The sequence below is a fragment of the Carex rostrata genome, chromosome 7 (genome assembly GCF_964058835.1).
Source record: "Carex rostrata chromosome 7, lpCarRost1.2, whole genome shotgun sequence".
In the NCBI taxonomy this organism is placed as follows: domain Eukaryota; kingdom Viridiplantae; phylum Streptophyta; class Magnoliopsida; order Poales; family Cyperaceae; genus Carex; species Carex rostrata.
Window position 1 is genome coordinate 7,002,405 of NC_135924.1, and position 21,282 is coordinate 7,023,686.

Sequence of the window (21,282 nt, forward strand, 5' to 3'; positions counted from 1 at the left end):
TATTATCTTTCCATATAGAGACAGTACTAGAGTGCCCCAAACACCATCAATTGGGTGTTGTATTAGGGTTGTAAATGCCCTATTATCTTGCCATATAGAGACACGTCAAGAGTGCTACAAACACTTTCAATTGGAGTGTCGTATTAGCGTTGTAAATGCCCTATTATGTTGCCATATAGATACACTACATGAGTGCTCCTAACATCTTCAATTGGAGTGTTATATTAAGGTTGTAAATGTCCTATTATTTTTCCATATATAGGCACTAGAGGAGTGCGCCAAACACCTTCAATTGGAGCGTTGCATTAGGGTTATAAATGCCGTATTATCTTGCCATATAGAGACACTACTAGAGTTTTCCAAATAACTTTAATTGGAGTGTCATATTTGGGTTGTAAATGCCCTATTATCTTGCCATATAAAGGCAATACAGCAGTGCTCCAATCACCTTCAATTGGAGTGTTGTATTAGGGTTGTAAATGCCCTATTATCTTGCAATATTGAGACAGTACAAGAGTGCTCCAAACAGATTCAACTGAAGTGTTTTAGGGTTGTAAATGCCATATTATCTTGCCATATAGAGACACTACAGGAGTGCTCGAAACACCATCAATTGGAGTGTCGTATTTGGGTTGTAAATGCCCAATTATCTTGCCATTTATAGACACTACAAGAGTGCTCCTAACACCTTCAATTGGAGTGTTGTATTAGGGTTGTAAATGCGCTATTATCTTGTCATAAGAGACACTTCTTGAGTGCTCCAAGCACCTGCAATTCGAGTGTTGTATCAGGGTTTTAAATGCACTATTATCATACCATATATAGGCACGACTAGAGTGCTCCAAACATCTTCAATTGGAGTGTTGTATTAGGGTTGGAAATGCCATATTATCTTGCCATATATAGACACCACTAAAGTGCACCAAACGCCTTCAATTGGAGTGTCGTATTTGGGAAGTAAATGCCCTATTATCATACCATATAGAGACACTACAAGAGTGCTCCAAAGACCTTCAATTAGAGTGTAGAATTAGGGTTGTAAAAGCCCGATTATCTTGCCATAGAGAGAGACACTACAACAGTGCTCCTAACACCTTTAATTGGGGGTTTGTATTAGGTATGTAAATGCCCTTTTATCTTGTCATATAGATGCTCTACAGGAGTACTTGAAAAAACTTCAATTGGTGTTTTGCATTAGGGTTACAAATGCCGTATTATCTTGCCATATAGAGGCACTACTAGAGTGCTCCAAACAACTTCAACTGGTGTGCTGTATTAGGGTTGTAAATGCCCTATTATCTTGCCATATAGAGACACATCAAGAGTGCTACAAACACTTTCAATTGGAGTGTCGTATTAGCGTTGTAAATGCCCTATTATCTTGCCATATAGAGACACTTCAAGAGTGCTCGAAACACTTTCAATTTGAGTGTTGTATTAGGGTTGTAAATGCCCTATTATCTTGCCATATAGAGACACTACAGGTGTGCTCGAAACACCATCAATTGTAGTGTCGTATTTGGGTTGTAAATATCCAATTATCTTGCCATTTATAGACACTACAAGAGTGCTCCTAGCACCTTCAATTCGAGTGTTGTATCAGTGTTGTAAATGCACTATTGTCATGCCTTATATAGACACGACTAGAGTGCTCCAAACACCTTCAACTGGAGTTTTGCATTAGGGTTGTAAATGCCCAATTATCTTTCCATATAGAGACACTACATTAGTGCTCCTAAAACCTTCAATGGGAGTGTTATATTAAGGTTGTAAATGCCCTATTATCTTGCCATATAGAGACTCTACAGGAGTGCTCGAAACACCATCAATTGGAGTGTCGTATTTGGGTTGCAAATGCCCTATTATCTTACCATATAAAGACACTACAAGAGTGCTCCAAAGACCTTCAATTGGAGTGTCATATTAGGGTTGTAAAAGCCCGATTATCTTGCCATAGAGAGACAATTCTTGAATGCTCCGAGCACATTCAATTCGAGTGTCGTATCAATGTTGTAAATGCACTATTGTCATGCCATATATAAACACGACTAGAGTGCTCCAAACACCTTCAACTGGAGTTTTGCATTAGGGTTGTAAATGCCCAATTATCTTTCCATATAGAGACACTACATGAGTGCTCCTAACACCTTCAATGGGAGTGTTATATTAAGGTTGTTAATGCCCTATTATCTTGCCATATAGAGACTCTACAGGAGTGCTCGAAACACCATCAATTGGAGTGTCGTATTTGGGTTGTAAATGCCCAATTATCTTGCCATTTATAGACACTACAAGAGTGCTCCTAACTCCTTCAATTGGATTGTTGTATTAGAGATGTAAATGTCCTATTATCTTGCCATATAGAGACACTTCTTGACTGCTCCAAGCACCTTCAATTCGAGTGTTGTATCAGGGTTGAAAATGCACTATTATCATGCCATATATAGACCCGACCAGAGTGCTCCAAACACCTTCAACTGGAGTGTTGCATTAGGGTTGTAAATGCCATATTACCTTGCCATATAGAGACTCAACATGGGTGCTCCTAACACCTTCAATTGAAGTGTTATATTAAGGTTATAAATGCCCTATTATCTTGCCAAATAGAGACACTACTAGAGTTTTCCAAATAACTTCAATATTTGTGTCGTATTTGGGATGTAAAATGCCATATTATCTTGCCATATATAGACACTACAAGAGTGCTCCAAACAGATTCAACTGAAGTGTTGTATTAGGGTTGTAAATGTCATATTATCTTGCCATATAGAGACACTACAGGAGTGCTCGAAACACCATCAATTGGAGTGTCGTATTTGGGTTGTAAATGCCCAATTATCTTGCCATTTATAGACACTACAAGAGTGCTCCTAACTCCTTCAATTGGTGTGTCGTATTAGCGTTATAAATGCCCTATTATCTTGCCATATAGAGACACTTCAAGAGTGCTCGAAACACTTTCAATTGGAGTGTCGTATTAGCGTTGTAAATGCCCTATTATCTTGCCATATATAGACACTACAAGAGTGCTCCTAACACCTTCAATTGCAGTGTTATATTAAGGTTGTAAATGCCCTATTATCTTGCTATATAGAGACTCTACAGGAGTGCTCCAAGCACCATTAATTGGAGTGTCGTATTTGGGTTGTAAATGCCCAATTATCTTGCCATTTATAGACACTACAAAAGTGCTCCTAACGCCTTCAATTGGAGTGTTGTATTAGAGATGTAAATGCCCTATTATCTTGCCATATAGAGACAATTCTTGAGTGCTCCAAGCACCTTCAATTCGAGTGTTGTATCAGTGTTATAAATGCACTATTGTCATGCCATATATAGACACGACTAGAGTGCTCCAAACACCTTCAACTGGAGTGTTGCATTAGGGTTGTAAATGCCCTATTATCTTTCCATATAGAGACACTACATGAGTGCTCCTAACACCTTCAATTGGAGTGTTATATTAAGGTTGTAAATGCCCTTTTATCTTGCCATATAGAGACACTACATGAGTGCTCCTAACACCTTCAATGGGAGTGTTATATTAGGGTTGTAAATGCCCTATTATCTTGCCATATAGAGCCACTACAGGAGTGCTCGAAACACCATCAATTGGAGTGTCGTATTTGGGTTGTAAATACCCTATTATCTTGCCATTTATAGACACTACAGGAGTGCTCCTAACACCTTCAATTGGAGTGCCGTATTTGGGTTGTAAATGCCCTATTATCTTGTCATATAGAGACACTTCTTGGGTGCTCCAAGCACCTGCAATTCGAGTGTTGTATCAGGGTTTTAAATGTACAATTATCATGCCATATATAGGCACGACTAGAGTGCTCCAAACACCTTCAATTGGAGTGTTGTATTAGGGTTGCAAATGCCCTATTATCTTGCCAGATAGGCACACTACTAAAGTGCACCAAACAACTTCAATTGGAGTGTCGTATTTGGGAAGTAAATGCCCTATTATCATACCATATAAAGACACTACAAGAATGCTCCAAAGACCTTCAATTCGAGTGTAGTATTAGGGTTGTAAAAGCCCGATTATCTAGCCATAGAGAGAGATACTACAACAGTGCTCCAAACACCTTCAACTGGTGTGCTGTATTAGGGTTGTAAATGCCCTATTATCTTGCCATATAGAGACACATCAAGAGTGCTACAAACACTTTCAATTGGAGTGTCGTATTAGCGTTGTAAATGCCCTATTATCTTCCCATATAGAGACACTACTTGAGTGCTCGAAACACTTTCAATTGGAGTTTCGTATTAGCGTTGTAAATGCCCTATTATCTTGCCATATAGAGGCACTATAGAAGTGCGCCAAACACCTTCAATCGGAGCGTTGCATTAGGGTTATAAATACCGTATTATCTTGACATATAGATACAGTACTAGAGTGCTCCAAACACCTTCAACTGGTGTGTTGTATTAGGGTTGTAAATGCCCTATTATCTTGCCATATAGAGACATTACTAGAGTTTTCCAAATAACTTCAATTGGAGTGTCGTATTTGGGTTGTAAATGCCATATTATCTTGCCATATATAGACACTACAAGAGTACTCCTAACACGTTCAATTGGAGTGTTGTATTATTGTTGTAAATGCCCTATTATCTTGCCATATAGAGACACTTCAAGAGTGATGTTCGCACAGAATATATGCTACAAAGTTTCGGTATAGCAAGCTATACCTTTTAAACCTTTGTTATACTCTGTCAAATCAGATAGCAAGTCTACTATCCTATCGATATGTATGCTCAGGTATCGATCCACAGGGACGAAAGAAAATGACCGGACTTATCGTAAAATTACTTAAGATTCTAGAAGTGAGAGAAATTGGTTTGATTTAGTTCTAACAATTCTACTGATTTATGACAAGTTTAAAAGACAATAAAAGAGAATTAAAGTTGTTTTCAATTGATAGAAAGGCGTTTCCAGGGTTCAGATTTCATTTCTGTTCAGCCCCGAGGCATACGGCCCGTACAGATTCCCGTACGGTCCGTATGGGACCTCGAGTTAATGTTGCAGCTACTGTTTTCTGCGTTGATACTAATGTTTAGGGTTTCTATCGACCAGATCTTGATACCTAACCTCAACTTTCGCATTTTGGCCTAGTACCCGATTACCGGACTCAAATACTTCCCTCTTAGATGCGTTAAACCTTAACTTTCGCATTTTAGCCTAATTTATCTAAGTTACTTGTTGGTTTACTAAAAGTATCCAAGGACTTTTCGCCTCAAGGAAAGTTTCACATTTCGGGTACTCCTTGGTTTCACCCTACTTCATATACTTTATTCGGTTGGATTAAATGTCATAGACTTGGCTCCTAACACTTAGATGTGCGCATTCATCTAACGGGATGACTAATCAATTCAAGCAAGCACAAATAAAGCAATCAAAATACTACACAACAAGGTAAAAACAAAGCATTCAACACAAAATCCAAGTAGCATGCAAACAAAGCCAAACTAGAAACTACATCTTAGCCCTAGAAACAAAGTAAATTAGCTACTCATGTTTACAAGATAACACAAATAACAAGAAATGAAAGGGTTCATGACAACACAGTGGAAAATCCGAAGATCCGTTGCAAACTCGCGTTTTTCCCCTCTCTTCCTCTTTTCCTCCTCTTGTTTTTGCTCTAGGAAAGATTGTCCAGATTCAATGACCCAATCCCCTTTTTTCTGCTGTGGAATATCTCCTTTAATGCCTCAGATCACGTCCCTAGAGGCTTCCTTTTCGGCCTCCTTAAATTATGCTCATTTTAGATTCCAGCTGGATTTTCCGAATTAGCGTCGTACAGTCCGTACGTGATCCGGTACGGACCGTATTCCTGTGCTTTGACTTGGAGACTTTGTGCCTCTGTTGTGGAACCTTCTGTGTGGTTGGGTAGATCTTGTACGGTCCGTACAGAATGTCATACGGACCGTATGAAAAGTAGTCAGATCCAGTTTTTCGCCCTTTCTCCTACAAAATACCAAACAAAGCATAGCAGGACCACATTTCAAAGTAAAAAGTCCATATTTATAGGCTTTAAAGCACAGGTTTCAGTGTAAATCAGGGTCGTAATTTAGATATAATATGGAGATATCAACTATTGAGACAAACACTTTCAATTGGAGTGTCGTATTAGCGTTGTAAATCCCCTATTATCTTGCCATATAGAGACACTTCAAGAGTGCTACAAACACTTTTAATTGGAGTGTCGTATTATTAGCGTTGTAAATACCCTATTATGTTGCCATATAGAGACACTACAAGAGTGTTCCTAACACCTTCAATTGGAGTGTTGTATTAAGGTTGTAAATACCCTATTATCTTGCCATATAGAGGCACTACAGGAGTGCGCAAAACACCTTCAATTGGAGCATTGCATTAGGGTCATAAATGCCGTATTATCTTGCCATATAGAGGCGCTACTAGAGTGCTCCAAACACCTTCAACTGGTGTGCTGTATTAGGGTTGTATATGCCTTATTATCTTGCCAAATATAAACACTAATAGAGTTTTCCAAATAACTTTAATTGGAGTGTCGTATTTAGGTTGTATTAGCGTTGTAAATGCCCTATTATCTTGCCATATAGAGACACTTCAAGAGTGCTCGAAACACTTTCAACTGGAGTGCCGCATTAGGGTTGTAAATGCCATATTATCTTGCCATATAGAAACACTACTAGAGTTTTCCAAATAACTTCAATTGGAGTGTCGTATTTGGGTTGTAAATGCCATATTATCTTTCCATATATAGACACTACAAGAGTGCTCCTAACACGTTCAATTGGAGTGTCTTATTAGCGTTGTAAATGCCCTATTATCTTGCCATATAAAGACACTTCAAGAGTGCTCGAAACACTTTCAATTGGAGTGTCGTATAAGCGTTGTAAATGCCCTGTTATCTTGCCATATAGAGACACTTCAAGAGTGCTCGAAACACTTTCAATTGGAGTGTCGTATTAGTGTTGTAAATGCCCTATTATCTTGCCATATAGAGACACTACAGGAGTTGTATTTGTGTTGTAAATGCCCTATTATCTTGCCATATAGAGACACTACAGGAGTGCTCGAAACACCATCAATTGGAGTGTCGTATTTGGGTTCTAAATGCCTAATTATCTTGCCATTTATAGACACTACAAGAGTGCTCCTAACACGTTCAATTGGAGTGTTGTATTAGGGTAGTAAATGCCCTATTATCTTGTCATATAGAGACACTTCTTGGGTGCTCCAAACACCTGCAATTCGAGTGTTGTATCAGGGTTTTAAATGCACTATTATCATGCCATATATAGGCACGACTAGAGTGCTCCAAACACCTTCAACTGGTGTGCTGTATTAGGGTTGTAAATGCCCTATTATCTTGCCATATAGAGACACATCAAGAGTGCTACAAACACTTTCAATTGGAGTGTCGTATTAGCGTTGTAAATGCCCAATTATCTTGCCATATAGAGACACTTCAAGAGTGCTCGAAACATTTTCAATTGGAGTGTCGTATTAGCGTTTGAAATGTCCTATTATCTTGCCATATAGAGACACTACTTGAGTGCTCCTAACACCTTCAATTGGAGTGTTATATTAAGGTTGTAAATGCTCTATTATCTTGCCGAGTGCGCCAAACACCTTCAATCGGAGCGTTGCATTAGGGTTATAAATACCGTATTATCTTGACATATAGATACAGTACGAGAGTGCTCCAAACACCTTCAACTGATGTGTTTTATTAGGGTTGTAAAGCACCTTCAATTCGAGTATTGTATTAGGGTTGTAAATGCACTATTATCATGTCATATATAGACATGACTTGATTGCTCCAAACACCTTCAACTGGAGTGTTGTATGAGGGTTTTTAATGCCCTATTATCTTGCGATATAGGGACACCACTAGAGAGCTCCAATCACCATCAATTAGAGTGTTATATTAGGATTGTAGAGCCGAATTATCTTGCCATATAGAGACTCCACTAGAGTTTTTGAAATAACATCAATTGGAGTGTTGCAGTAGGGTTATAAATGCCTTATTATCTTGCCATGTAGAAACACTACTAGAGTGCTCCAAACACTTTCAGCTGGAGTGCTGTATTAGGGTTGTAAATGCCCTATTATCTTGCCAAATAGAGACACTACAAGAGTGCTCCTAACACCTTCAATTGGGGTGTTGTATTAGGGTTGTAAATGCCATATTATCTTGCCATATAGAGACACTACATGACTGCTCCTAACACCTTCAATTAGAGTGTTGTATTAAGGTTGTAAATGCCATATTATCTTGCCATATAGAGGCACGACAGGAGTGCACCAAGCACCTTCAATTGGAACGTTGCATTAGGGTTGTAAATGCCACTACAGGAGTGCACCAAACACCTTCAATTGGAATGTTGCATTAGGGTTATAACTGCCGTATTATCTTGCCATATAGAGACACCACTAGAGTGGTCTAAACACCTTCAGCTAGACTGTTGTATAGGGGTTGTAAATGCCCTATTATCTTGCCATATAGAGGCACTACAGGAGGGCGCCAAACACCTTGAATTGGAGCATTGCATTAGGGTTATAAATGCCCTATTATGTTGCCATATAAATACACTACTAGAGTGCTCCAAACACCTTCAACTGGAGTGTTACATTAGGGTTGTAAATGTCCTATTATCTTGCAAAATGCGGTATGCGGAAGGTATGCGGAAGGGCACCGCATACCGCATATACGGTATGCGGCCGCATATGCGGATTTTTATGCGGACTAATATATGCGGATTTTAAAATAAGAATTAATATATAATTTGTCTCATTATATGCATAATCTCACAACAAAAATAAAAATAAAAACATAAATGTGAAATAGTGATCTAGCAAACATAAATGTAAAAATACAAAAATAAAAATACAAACATAAAAATAAAAATCACAACATACAAACAACATAATACAAACATAAATTTCATAGCAATCTAGCAAACATAAATGCCACAACTCACAAGTCAAAGTCACAAATCACAACAGAATACAAATAGATCTAAATAAAACATAAGTTAGTCTCAAAAGTACTAAATTACCCTTCTAAATAAATAAAACATAAATGTGAAATAGTGATCTAGCAAACATAAATGCATGCTTTCTTTAATTGAAAAAAGGTAAATGTTTTCTTGCACTTAAGGGGGGCAGTGGTAGTCAGTAGCTAGAGCACAACAAGAGGATTCTAACCCATTGCATTTTGGAAAATCCTTTCTTTTTGGCATGACTTTTAGTTATGCTAAGTGCCACGATCTCATATCATGATTCGTGACTGGGAACAATTCTTTTTTTTTTGATATCCAGGTAGCGACTACTAGGTGCACAATAATAGATGTGTTTACAACTTCATAATCTAAAGAAAAAATAAAAATAAAAGAACAACCCCCGTCCCCTTCAATCAACCAAGTATAGCTACACCTCTACAACATTTCAACCACATTTCTGTCTCTTCCTTGATATCACGTGCCAACAACCATGGTGGTTTGCATTGACGCCTGAAAATATATGCATTCCGTTGTTTCCACACACCCCATAGAACAACCATAACCCGGGTCATCCATACCCGTTTAGACTCCCTGCCTACCACCTTGTAACTACTCCAAGATGCCTCCCACAACCTATCTGCCGAAACATCCCTTGCTCTACTCTTGAATCAGATTAAGGATTTTATTCCTAGGATTATTCCTGCCTAAAAAAGGTTCATCCCTTGCTCTACCTAAGCTAAACATACTATTTACTATAAGCACTTCATCATCTTTGATACTAAGATCATCAATACAAATGGAGTCCCACTGTGTGGCGATCCCTTGATACTCAAAAGGAACCCCAAAACTTCGAGCATAATTTTCCAACCTCCTTCCTATCTCATTGATTCTTTCAGCAGGGTGAAAGCCCGGCCGAGGCAAATCTACCCCTATAATTCGGAGTATTTGGGGCCCATATTTTCTTTTTGCAAGTGATTGAATTAAAGATGGCCATTGGAATCCATGAGTAATGCCAAAATCAACTACATGGATTTTCGATGCATTGCCTGTGGCACCGAGTATACTCTCATTAGCAAAATGATATGAAACCCTTATGACCGGGGATACCCTCGTCAACATATAATAGGCCTTCAGATAGTCAATGGTGCGTACCTGCATTGTGACATATTGATGATAAGCCACACTTCCTGTACCAGCCAAGCGTGCCTCTAGTCCATCAACAAGAATGCATGCAAGCCTTTGGATCCCATCTCCAATAGGAGATGCTTCCTTCCTTATTTGTTTTATAAGTTCACTAGCAATCTTGCTATCATTCATAGATATCGCCTTAGCACAGGAGATGAGGTGTTTTCTGATATTGATATGGATGTGTTGGTTTTGATTCTCACTATATGATTTTGCTTCGAGCTCCTCGATTTCTCTTAGGCTAGATATTTCTTCTCTTGGACAGTTTGTCCCGTTGTACAGTAGTACTTTATCAAACACCTCATCTCTAATTGTTTCCTCACTATAGACCATTGGTATTTTGCAATTCGTCCCTCCAAAAGGTCCAAGTCTACATCATTTGTATTCTTTTTACCCTTAGATTTATTTAGCAAATCACTTTCTTCCCCTGATTTGATGTCAAGTGTGTTGCTAGCACATTTCTTCGTTGGATCAAGTGAAAGATTACTCACTTGCAAATTAATCGACAATCTACAATGATTTGGAAGGAACTTCAATCCTTCTTCTACACCTCTCTGAAATTCAGTCGCCAGCAAGTTCTCTAAATGTGGGTGTTGTTCCAAACTCTCAGTAAAGGTTGGACCTACTTGATCTATTAAATCAGAAGTTGTGAAATCAGGATTTACCTTTGATTGTTTTGATATCAATTGATTATCTTGTGAAGGTGGATACTTCTCCCCAAGGATATCATAAAAGGGTTCTCCATGGCTCTAAGAGCTTCCTCTGGATAACCATTAATCTTTTCATTTATTTCTTCCTCCAATAAATACTGGCTTATGTAGTCTAGTGTTGGGTCTAAAAGTATCTTAGATTTCTCTTGTTGGTTCCGAGAAAGGTTGTTGTATGGGTCTTTGTCGGGGATAATTTCTGAGAAATTTGTGAGATTACAATTATCAATGGACTCATGCAATTCGTTTGACTTCAAAAACTATGAGTTGTTTTCTTTCAACGAAGCCATGTTGCTTGCAATTTTCAAAATTTGATTGACAGAATATTTGATCTGGAATTTTCATAAACGAACACAATTAGTGAAATGAAACTGTTGAATAACATTATTCTTTGAATTTTTTTTCTTTTCAATTTCACCATTAATAGTTGGCTAGGAAAGATTTATTTGGTAAGAAGTATAAGAACCATTAAAAATAATATAAATAATCTAATTATTTGTTAGATCAATATCGTTAGTAAAACAAACAAGTAACAAATCAACAATTTTTTTTATAAAACAACATCAATGTCAGTATCTATTTGTTCTTTAGTTCCTTATTTACCTGGGACAAAATATACCAAGAAATGAAATTTTCTTTCGGCTCTTAATGTTGTGATTGGAGAACTTAAAATAGCTCTCCCCTTTAATGATGTAGTTAATTAAGGATTAATAGTGTCCTGCACTCACTTTTAGAAAAGAAAATGAAAGTTCTTTAAATTAAACAAGAAAAATGAAAACTTGTTTTTTGTTTCTAAAATCCGGAGAAAAAAAGGGTTGCCAAAAACACCTATGTTATTAGTTTTCCTTTTTGCTCTAGTTTTAATTATTTTCAATGAAATCGGTGGCATTTTGAGGCCACTTTTGTCAGAAAAAAATGTAAAAGAATTCGGAGAGATACTTCCAGCTTACCTGAAAAGAGCATCACCAGTTAGGTAGAGCCAAGATGCTTGAGTAATTGAAGCTCTCTAGACACTACTAGAATAATCTTTTATTGCATGACAACAAAAATGGCTTGTTGCATGGCCTTTGGCATGCAACAAGCCCCGAAATGGCTTTTTGCATGACCTTAGGCATGCAAGTGCAACCATGCAAATACCTTCCATACAAATAGTCAGTATTTACAAGGGCAGCCATGCAATAAGTCTGTTACATGAGACTTGGCATGCAATAACTAGCCATGCAAATACTTCGAGAGTTGACCCAGTTTGGAGTATTTGCAAGAGAAGAGAGTGTGGGTCCCATTGTACTATTTACAAGGTAAGCAGACGTGGGTCCCACCATAGTATTTGCAAGACAAGGGAACACGGGACCCACTAGACTATTTGCAAGGCTAGTTAACGTGGACCCCATATGTTTATTTGCATGGGAAGATGATTTCGTTATTACATGGGAGTAATATGTAGTTATTACATGGCTGACTATTTGTAAGGACATGATTTGCACTTTTTGCATGCACATAAATTACCACTATTTGCGTGGAAAATCCGACGTCTAAAATAAGCTACTTGGAGCATAATCAAATTTTACAATCCTCCCTCCCTGTACCAATCTGGTACCAACCCAGTACTGTTTACCAATTCCCAAATTCTCATTCAACAAAATTTACATAAAACACATAGAAGAGTACATAGAAATCAACTAATAAGCATTGACCAATATAGTATAATCATCATACATTTTTCCAATATTATAAAAGTAGTGAAACAACATCAACATTATAAAAACACTAAAACAACATCAACATTGCTAATAGAAGACCAACTACTTAAAATAACCAAAATATACCCACCATTCAAGCATTAAAAATATAAACTCACCCCCAATGACCACCTTTATAAGCTCGTGATAGATATGAAGCACAGACCTTTCAGAGTCCAGCCAATTTTTATTGACCATATTGCTGCCCAGAAAATAAAAATCAGAAATCATACACTCAGTTTAACAAAATGTAAAATTTGATTCGGAGATCATGTTGAATGGTTCAGATTGATTGTGGCTGACATATAACCTCTAGTGTTTTATACATATATATATCACGAAGTCAAAACTAGGAAAACCAATACCAAATGAGGGGTTAATTTATTTCAATAGAACAGAACTTGGAGAGCTTTTTAGCTGCTAGATTGAAACTGATATTGTAGTTGTCTTGCAATATATCATTCTAGCTTGGACCCAATAGATTTATCCAACAGATTCGTCACCTACTCCTTTCTGGAAATAAAAGAGAAAAATGGCATTAGCTAGGTATTTATTTAGGACAAATTGATCTCAGCTTATGTAACTGAGTCCAGCACCGCCATTTATAGAGAAGGAAAAAAAAAGGAGACAAATAAGTAAACTACACTATTGTGTTAAGTACAATTTAAGTCAATCACCATACCAAATTTTTAAACACATTTACTTTCAGATAACTACTCACAAGAATCAATACAATTTAATTCCATCACCATACAACAAGGAGAACCAAATTTTGTGGCATTGGACTACAATATTGAACCAAACTTTTAAACATTTACTTTCAGGTAACTACTCACAAGAATCACTACAATTACTGATTAAATTAAGTGTTGAACAAATTTTATTTAGAAAAGAAGAACAACTAAAGTAGAACAACTAAAGTCTAAAAACAATGCTTGATTCTTAAAAATCAATTCTTACTACCAACAGAATGACAGAGAGCTATGACAGACCTGAATTGACTCAGCAACTGTAGAAGAAATGGTCTTCTCAACAACTGGTGCAATAACTATTGAGCCTCCACCCTCTTGCCTTTCTTCGCTACTGGGGCAGTAACTATTGAGCTTATTTGCTTTTGGATCGAAACCTAAACATAATCAAACTTCAAAAAATTTATATTGGTTACGTCAAATGTTTTTCCTTGATCATTTCAAAATAAATTTGGAATCATTTCATTTTAGATCGACCGTTGATTGTTCACATGAAAATGAACGGTCCATAAAGATTGGCCCATTTTGAAGGGACAAATAATAATGAAATTCTATAAATTTAATAATTGTACTTATGATTTAGCTATTGAAACCGTAAAAAAATTTATTATTTTTTTTTTGAATTTTTTTCATATGATTTGCAGTGCATACGTTAATTAATTTTTACATATATAAATCTGAGCTGTCCGATAAAAAATGTGTTGTCATGATTATCAATGGACACCTCCATTTAATTATCATCCATCTTATATAGTATAGAGATGTCTCTATGGCAATTGGGTCCCACTTGTCAACTATGACATTTTTTTTTCTGTGTTTCTTCTCTGAAAAGTTCACATCTTCTCCTATGTCTATCCGTGTATCCTCTCTCAAAATTTTTGGAAATCCAAACCTCCTCCTGCACAACTCACACAATTTAATTCCCTCCTAAAATTTGACAATTTCCCTCCTAATTTTCATCAATTGGACCCCGCTGTTTCATTTCCCTCCTAATTTTTTATCCACAAATTAGTTAAGCGTAGATTGCTAACTCATCTCTCCCTCCCACTGTTTCCTTTCACTCTAGTCCTCCTATTTTTCCCTCTTGCCGTCAGAAAAGGCATTTTCGCCATCTAAGTGTTTGTTACTTTGTCTCAGAGAAGAAAAACAACCCATTTTACTTTGACAAAATTCGTCTGTGGTTTCCTTTCTGAGGTTACAAAATTGTGTAATATGGACTCAAGAGATAGTGTATGTGTAGTACAATGGACAAGAGAGGGACCATACCTTGCCATTGGTACAGGTCGTGGGGAAGGACAGGTACAGTACACACGTATAACTAATTTTAACCAGCGAACACCATCTGTTTGTTGAAATTCCCAACTGAAATTACCATCCTTAGTGAAATTTGCAATTTAGGGGTTTATATTCAGGTAAACATGCTGGATATTACTGAAATTACCACTACTGTAATGAATTAAAAGACCAAGTGTAAATAGATGGTATGTTTCAAGTAAAAGACCTAATTTTAAGTTTATTTGGCATCATAATTCCTGCTTCAAGTAAGTTTTAGTTCATTTGCTGATATGTTCTGTTACCAGGTCTTGTACCAGTGCAAAAGGCAAAGAAATGCAAAAGAATTTCCAACTGATACACAATATGACCACCAACGACATCTAAAAGAAAACAGAACAGTAAGTAGGGGTAAAAAGGTCATCACAAAGTTCCCTGCTTGATTTTACATATTTAAGATATTTCTGCTATTTTAGAAGTGCATCTGTATCTCATCTTTGAAATATATAAAAACTATTAAATAAAATATAATGTTTACCGTACACTACCCCTAACCCCTGTTTCGTAAACCAACAAATTTGAGAGTCCATTTGTTACGAACCAACAAATTTGGTACATCATATATAAAGGGTGTGATGTGCCATCTGTCATCTGGAAGTTTGTATCTAGTGCTCAGGTATATTTTCATAGTTTTTACAGGATTTAAAGTGGTTTATTTCTTCAAGTTTCAGGATACAAACAGCAGTTTTGTCTTTCTCTGGCATGCTGCCTTGTGATTTTTGCACAGAGCAAACTACAGCTCCAAATCAGGAGTTCTTGGTACCAAAATTCTCAGAACATCATGTACTATCACCTAGATTAATCTCAAAGTTTTCTAAATTTTCTAACTGGGTCAAACTAGTAATTTTTTACTGTTCAGTTTTGGTACCAATCACCCATTGTACCAGTTGCTGGAATTTTTGAAATCTGATTTTTGAAAGTCCTTAATTAATTGTATAAAAATTACAAAAATGTGAGGTTTGTTTCTGTGAGTTCCTGATAATGTCCTATATCAATCTATGCAAGGATTTGGTTAATTTATGACTTTCTTCACTGGTTTTTGGTCTGATTTGCAAGAGGATTTTGTTTGAGGCATTGAGTATCTGAGTAATGTATATACTGGTACTTAGTAACGCAAAAAAATTCAGTCAAATAAAATCATGTTTATATCTACTCATAAAGTACCATTAACAGTATCATTTATCAACTTATTTTGCTAATTTTGTTCCAATTTCAGAGCTTAAGCATCAAAATTGAGAGGATAATAAAAGAGAATGACAATATGCAGATTGAACTCAGGCCACTCAAATCTCTGACATAGTTTTTATTCTTTCATATAAATTCTTATTTTGTCACATATTTTGTACTATTATTTTTGTTTCTCCATTATTTTGAAATGTTTGTTCTAAATGCAAGCATTGTAAGTTATCAAAGTATTAAATTTTTATATACTGCTATTATTCGTGTTGTTGTGAATTTTAATTAAAAGCTTCATTGAAAAGGAGATATCAAATAAACAGAAATGAATCTGTCTCCAGTAAATAAACTATTGCATGGCTAATCCCATGCAATTGTTTGGAACTTTTAGTCCAGACTATTTATATGCAAATGATAATGGACTATTTACCTAGATCTTCAATAAAATATAATATAAACATGAAGTTAAGCAGTTGCATGGCCATGGGGTTAAGTAGTTGCATGGACCTTTAATTAAATATAATATCTACTAAGTTTTTAAGTAGTTGCATGGCCATGGAGTTGAGTTGTTGCATGGACCTGGAATTAATTATAATATCTGACCTTCAAAACTTATTTGCATGGCTGAACATCACACAGTTGCATGGTTGCACTTTACACAATTGCATGCGATACCTGTTACATGAGGATTCGCATGCAACAAGTTTAAAAAGTCAACAAACGTCATTTTTTTTGCATGAGCCGTTTCTACCATGCAACAAACTGGTGCTGGGCATGCAAAAAATGATTATTCTAGTAGTGAGATATTATTATTATGTTTTGACCCAAATTGCTATTCGGGTCTGTTGAACTTTGTATTTTTAATATGTAGTCTCTTGTCATAGGAAAAAATTAAGTTTAATCAGAATATCACTTTCAGTTGTCTCTGTCTCTTACTCTCTTCCTCTTCTCAAATTCTAGAAGACCTAACAAATTGGTATCAGAGTCATCTTGCTGCCGACAGTTTAATCGGTGATTTCAGGGTTTAAGTCAGTCCGCTGCCGCTGAGGGTTTCCTGTTTGCTTCGCTAATCAGATCCATTTTCTCTATCGCGGATAGCGCTTCTGTATACCGCGTGCAGAATTCCTGTGCACCGCGCCAAGACCATCAAGCCAAGCGCTTTTAGACCGGTAGACCGCGCAAGGACCATCAAGCCAAGCGCTTTTAGACCGGTAGACCGCGCAAGGACCAAGATTTATTTTTGGTCACTGGGTTTGCTTTGGTGAACCGCGTCTGGACCGAGAACAGGTGTTCTCTCTTGTGCAAGGTCAAACTGCGGTGAGACTTCAATTATATTCCGAAGCCAACACTCTTCAATCATATTCCGAAATTTAATTTTGTTCTTATATTCAATTTTGATTGGTCTTGGTCAGAGAGCAAAATTTTGATAATTCTAATTTTGCTAAATTAGAATATTTCGTTTTTTTTTTCTGTTGTGGTTTGGATTTGGAGAATTGATTAATTTGGGGTTAAAGAAATTTGAATGAATATGTCGGCAAAGTACGATATTGAGAAGTATGATGGGAAGACGAGTTTTGCATTATGGCGGCAATTTTGTCGAGCCAAGACGTTAAGGATGTCATTTTTGGTCGAGATAATTTGATTGATGCGTTGACAGATAGCAAGTGGAGAAATATGGATGATAATGCACTCTCCATTATCCAATTGTGTTTGAGTAATTCGACATTGCAAAAGGTCCTATCGGAGAAAACCGCTAAGGGTTTGTGGGAGAAATTGGAGAACATTTATATGAAGAAGTCTCTCACCAATCGATTGCGATTAAAGTTGCGCCTCTACACCCTTCGCATGGTTGAAGGTACATCAATTTTCGATCATATTTCGGAGTTTGCATCTATTTTGAATGATTTGGGTAAGATTGATGTTAAGGTAGAGGATGAGGACCAAGCTCTTTTATTATTGTGCTCATTACCCGCATCATACAAGGCATTTAGAAACATGTTGATTTATAGTAGAGACAAGATTTCTCTTGAAGATGTTAAGAGCAATTTGCAAGCCAAGTTGCACATTGATAGTGAAATGACCAATAATGAGAAAGGGAGTCAAAGTGTTGGTTTGGTTGTTGATCGAGGTAGGTCATGGGACCGAAACTCGAAAGATACAAGGACCCGTTCGAAATCTAGGCACAAGAATTTGGCGTGTAACTATTGTAAGAAGAAGGGACACATTAAGGCCGATTGTTTCAAGCTTAAAAATAAACAAAAGGCGGATACTAAAGGTACTTCTTCTGAAGAGGCCAATGTGGCTGAGTGTGACACGGTTGATACTCTGTGTGGTAGACACCAATGTTGATGACATGCATTGTTGGGTGATGGATATGGGTGCTTCACAACATATGACTCCGAATAGAGATTGGTTTGAGACTTATGAGCCTACGGATGGTAAGGTTCTCATAGGGAACAACAACATGTGTAAAGTTGCCGGAATTGGTTCGGTGACAATTCAGTTCCATGATGAAAAGGTCCGAAGGTTAACGGGTGTGAGGCATATACCTGATTTGTCGAAGAATTTGATTTCTTTGGGTTCTCTTGAGGAAAAGGGGTGCAAGTTCCAAAGTGAAGGTGGAGTCCTTAGGGTTTCTAAATGGGCTCTCACAATTATGAAGGCAAAGAGGATTGAAACTCTTTATTTTCTACAAGGTTCCACGGTCACGGGCTCGGCCGCCATTGTGCATTCGGGTACTATCTCGGATGCGGATGCTACAAAGTTGTGGCATATGAGCGAACGAGGAATGACCATTTTGAGCAAGAGAGGCTTGTTGTGTGGCCAATGCACGGGCAACTTGGAGTTTTGTGAGCATTGTATATTTGGCAAGCATAAGAGGTTGAACTTCTCCATGACCATTCATTCGACCAAATGAACATTAGACTATATCCATTCGGATCTTTGGAGACCTTCTCGTGAGCCATCTAAAGGTAAAGGTTCTCGTTACATGCTTACTTTCATTGATGATTTCTCAATGAAGGTTTGGGTTTATTTCTTGAAAGAGAAAAGCGATGTGTTTCGCACCTTCAAAAATGAAAATCACTTTTGGAGAACCAAACGGGAAGGAAAGTCAAGAGGTTGAGAACCGATAATGGTTTGGAGTTTTGCAACCGTGAGTTTGATAACTTTTGTAAGGCCGAAGGGATTGTTCGGCACAAGACTGTTGTCCACACTTCTCAGCAAAATGGTGTTGCAGAAAGGATGAATAGGAGACTACTTGAGAGGTCTAGAAGTATGCTTTCAAATGCGGGTTTGGGTAAGGAGTTTTAGGCGAAAGCCATTAACACATCTTGCTATTTGGTGAATCGATTTCCTACCACTTCAATTGAGTTGAAGACACTCGAAGAAGTGTGGTCGGGTAAGCCGGCCGATTATTCGAATTTGAAGGTGTTTGGTTGTCCCGCTTATGCGCATGTGAATGAAGGAAAGTTGAAGCCTAGATCAAAGAAATGTGTTTTTATTGGGTATCCCGAAAATGTGAAGGGATATAAATTGTGGTGTCCCGAATCATCCAAGTTTCTTATCTCGAGAGATGTCATTTTCAATGAGTCGGCAATGTTAAAGGTAAATGATGTTGCACCTGAGCCGACTATTAAGGAGAATGAGAAGGTTGAGAAGAAGGTGGAGTTTGAGGAGCCGGTCCAAGAAGGTGATGATGCGATCTCACATGATGATGCCAATTTAGATGAAGGCCAAGAAGAGACACAACCATATGCATTGGCAAAGGACCGAGCTAGAAGAGAAATTCGACCACCTACAAGGTATGGATACTCCGACTTTGCTTATTGTTTGGCAATTGTAGAGGATGTGGATTATTGTGAGCCATCTTCCTATATGGAAGCCATTTCTTCGAAGGATGCGGCCAATTGGGTCGCTGCTATGAATGAAGAGTTACAATCCTTTGCAACAAAATGAGACTTGGTCTCTTGTGAAGCCTCCTAGTGGTAAGAGAATTATGGGCTGCAAGTGGGTGTTTAAGAGGAAGATTGATGGCTCAAATCCCGCAGATTTTCGATACAAGGCAAGACTTGTGGCTAAAGGGTATAGTCAAGTCCAAGGTGTGGAGTTTTGCTCCATTCGAGTTTTGCTCTCTTTAGTGGCAATGAAGGATTTGGAGTTGGAGCAAATGGATGTAAAAACTGTCTTCTTGCATGGTGATTTAGAAGAGCAAATTTACATGAGTCAACCAGAGGGTTTTGAGGTTGCGGGAAAGAATGACCGTGTGTGTCTTTTGAAGAAGTCCCTTTATGGCCTTAAGCAATCACCGCAACGATGGTACAAGAAATTCGACTCATTTATGGTGAGTATTGATTTCCATCGTTCCAATTATGATCGTTGTGTTTATTTCAAGAAGTTGGATGGTCGAGATTTTGTTTACTTGTTGCTTTATGTGGATGACATGTTGATTGCATCCTCAAACTTGAAAGAAGTTAGGAGGTTACAAAAACAACTATGTTCAACATTTGAGATGAAAGATTTGGGGGCCGCCAAAAGGATTCTCGGGATGGATTTCACAAGGGATAGGTCCAAAAGAAAATTGTTTCTTTCACAAAAGAGTTTTACCGAGAAAGTGCTACGCCATTTTGGCATGGAGAAAACAAATGTTGTTTGAACACCTCTTGCGGTGCATTTCAAGCTTTTGACCGCTTTAAGCCCAAAATCTGATGCTGAGAAGAAATATATTAAAAAAGTTCCATATTTAAGTGCAGTCAGGAGTCCTATATACTTGATGGTGTGTACTCGACCCGACATTGCTCAAGCTGTTAGTGTGGTAAGTAGATATCTCTCTTGTCCCGAGAAAGGGCATTCAAAAGCGGTGAAGTGGATCTTCCGCTATTTGAGAGGTACTATTGATGCCCGTTTGGAGTTTGGTAATGGCAAGGCACTAACGGGTTATGTGGATGTGAATTTTGCGGGTGATTTAGACAAGAGGCGTTCTTTGACGGGTTATGTTTTTACCCTTGGAGATTGTGAAATTAGTTGGAAGTCTACACTTCAAACCACTGTTGCACTCTCAAGTACCGAGGCCAAATACATGGCAATTACCGGGGCTATTAAGGAGGCTATTTGGCTCAAGCCGTTTGTTGGTGAGATGTCTTCTTTTGAGGGTCCTATTACGGTGTTTTGTGATAACCAAAGCGCGATACATTTGACCAAGGACCGCATGTACCATGAGAAGACGAAGCACATTGACATTCAGTACCATTTTGTTCGAGATGTGATCTCGGAAGGCAAGGTTGCTGTGAAGAAGATTGGTACCGAATCGAATCCGGCCGATATGCTCACAAAGACACTTCCAATTGCAAAGTTCAAGCTTTGTTTAAGTTTGATGTCGGTTTGTTTCTAGCTA

General features: G+C 37.6%; 1 protein-coding gene, 1 long non-coding RNA gene and 1 pseudogene across 3 annotated transcripts in view; all 3 read right to left on the bottom strand.

Moving 5' to 3' along the window:
* Positions 1-11,866, bottom strand: part of LOC144556878 (scarecrow-like protein 9 pseudogene) — a 51,714-nt pseudogene extending 39,848 nt beyond the window's left edge. Inside the window, exon 1 of the transcript XR_013512512.1 lies at positions 11,845-11,866. The product of XR_013512512.1 is annotated as a scarecrow-like protein 9 pseudogene, transcript variant X2 (transcript). The remainder of the gene's footprint in view (positions 1-11,844) is intronic.
* Positions 9,416-10,520, bottom strand: LOC144557110 (scarecrow-like protein 9). The gene is made up of 2 exons (XM_078305645.1): positions 9,756-10,520; positions 9,416-9,664 (listed from the first exon to the last, which is right to left on the bottom strand). Exons 1-2 carry the CDS (start codon positions 10,518-10,520, stop codon positions 9,416-9,418), a joined length of 1,014 nt encoding a protein of 337 aa, XP_078161771.1.
* Positions 11,867-12,563: 697 nt separating the features above from the next.
* LOC144556385 (uncharacterized) lies at positions 12,564-13,750 on the bottom strand. Its single transcript, XR_013512359.1, has 2 exons — positions 13,626-13,750; positions 12,564-12,835 (listed from the first exon to the last, which is right to left on the bottom strand). It is a non-coding gene; the product is annotated as an uncharacterized LOC144556385 (long non-coding RNA).
* Between the last annotated feature and the right edge of the window lie 7,532 nt (positions 13,751-21,282).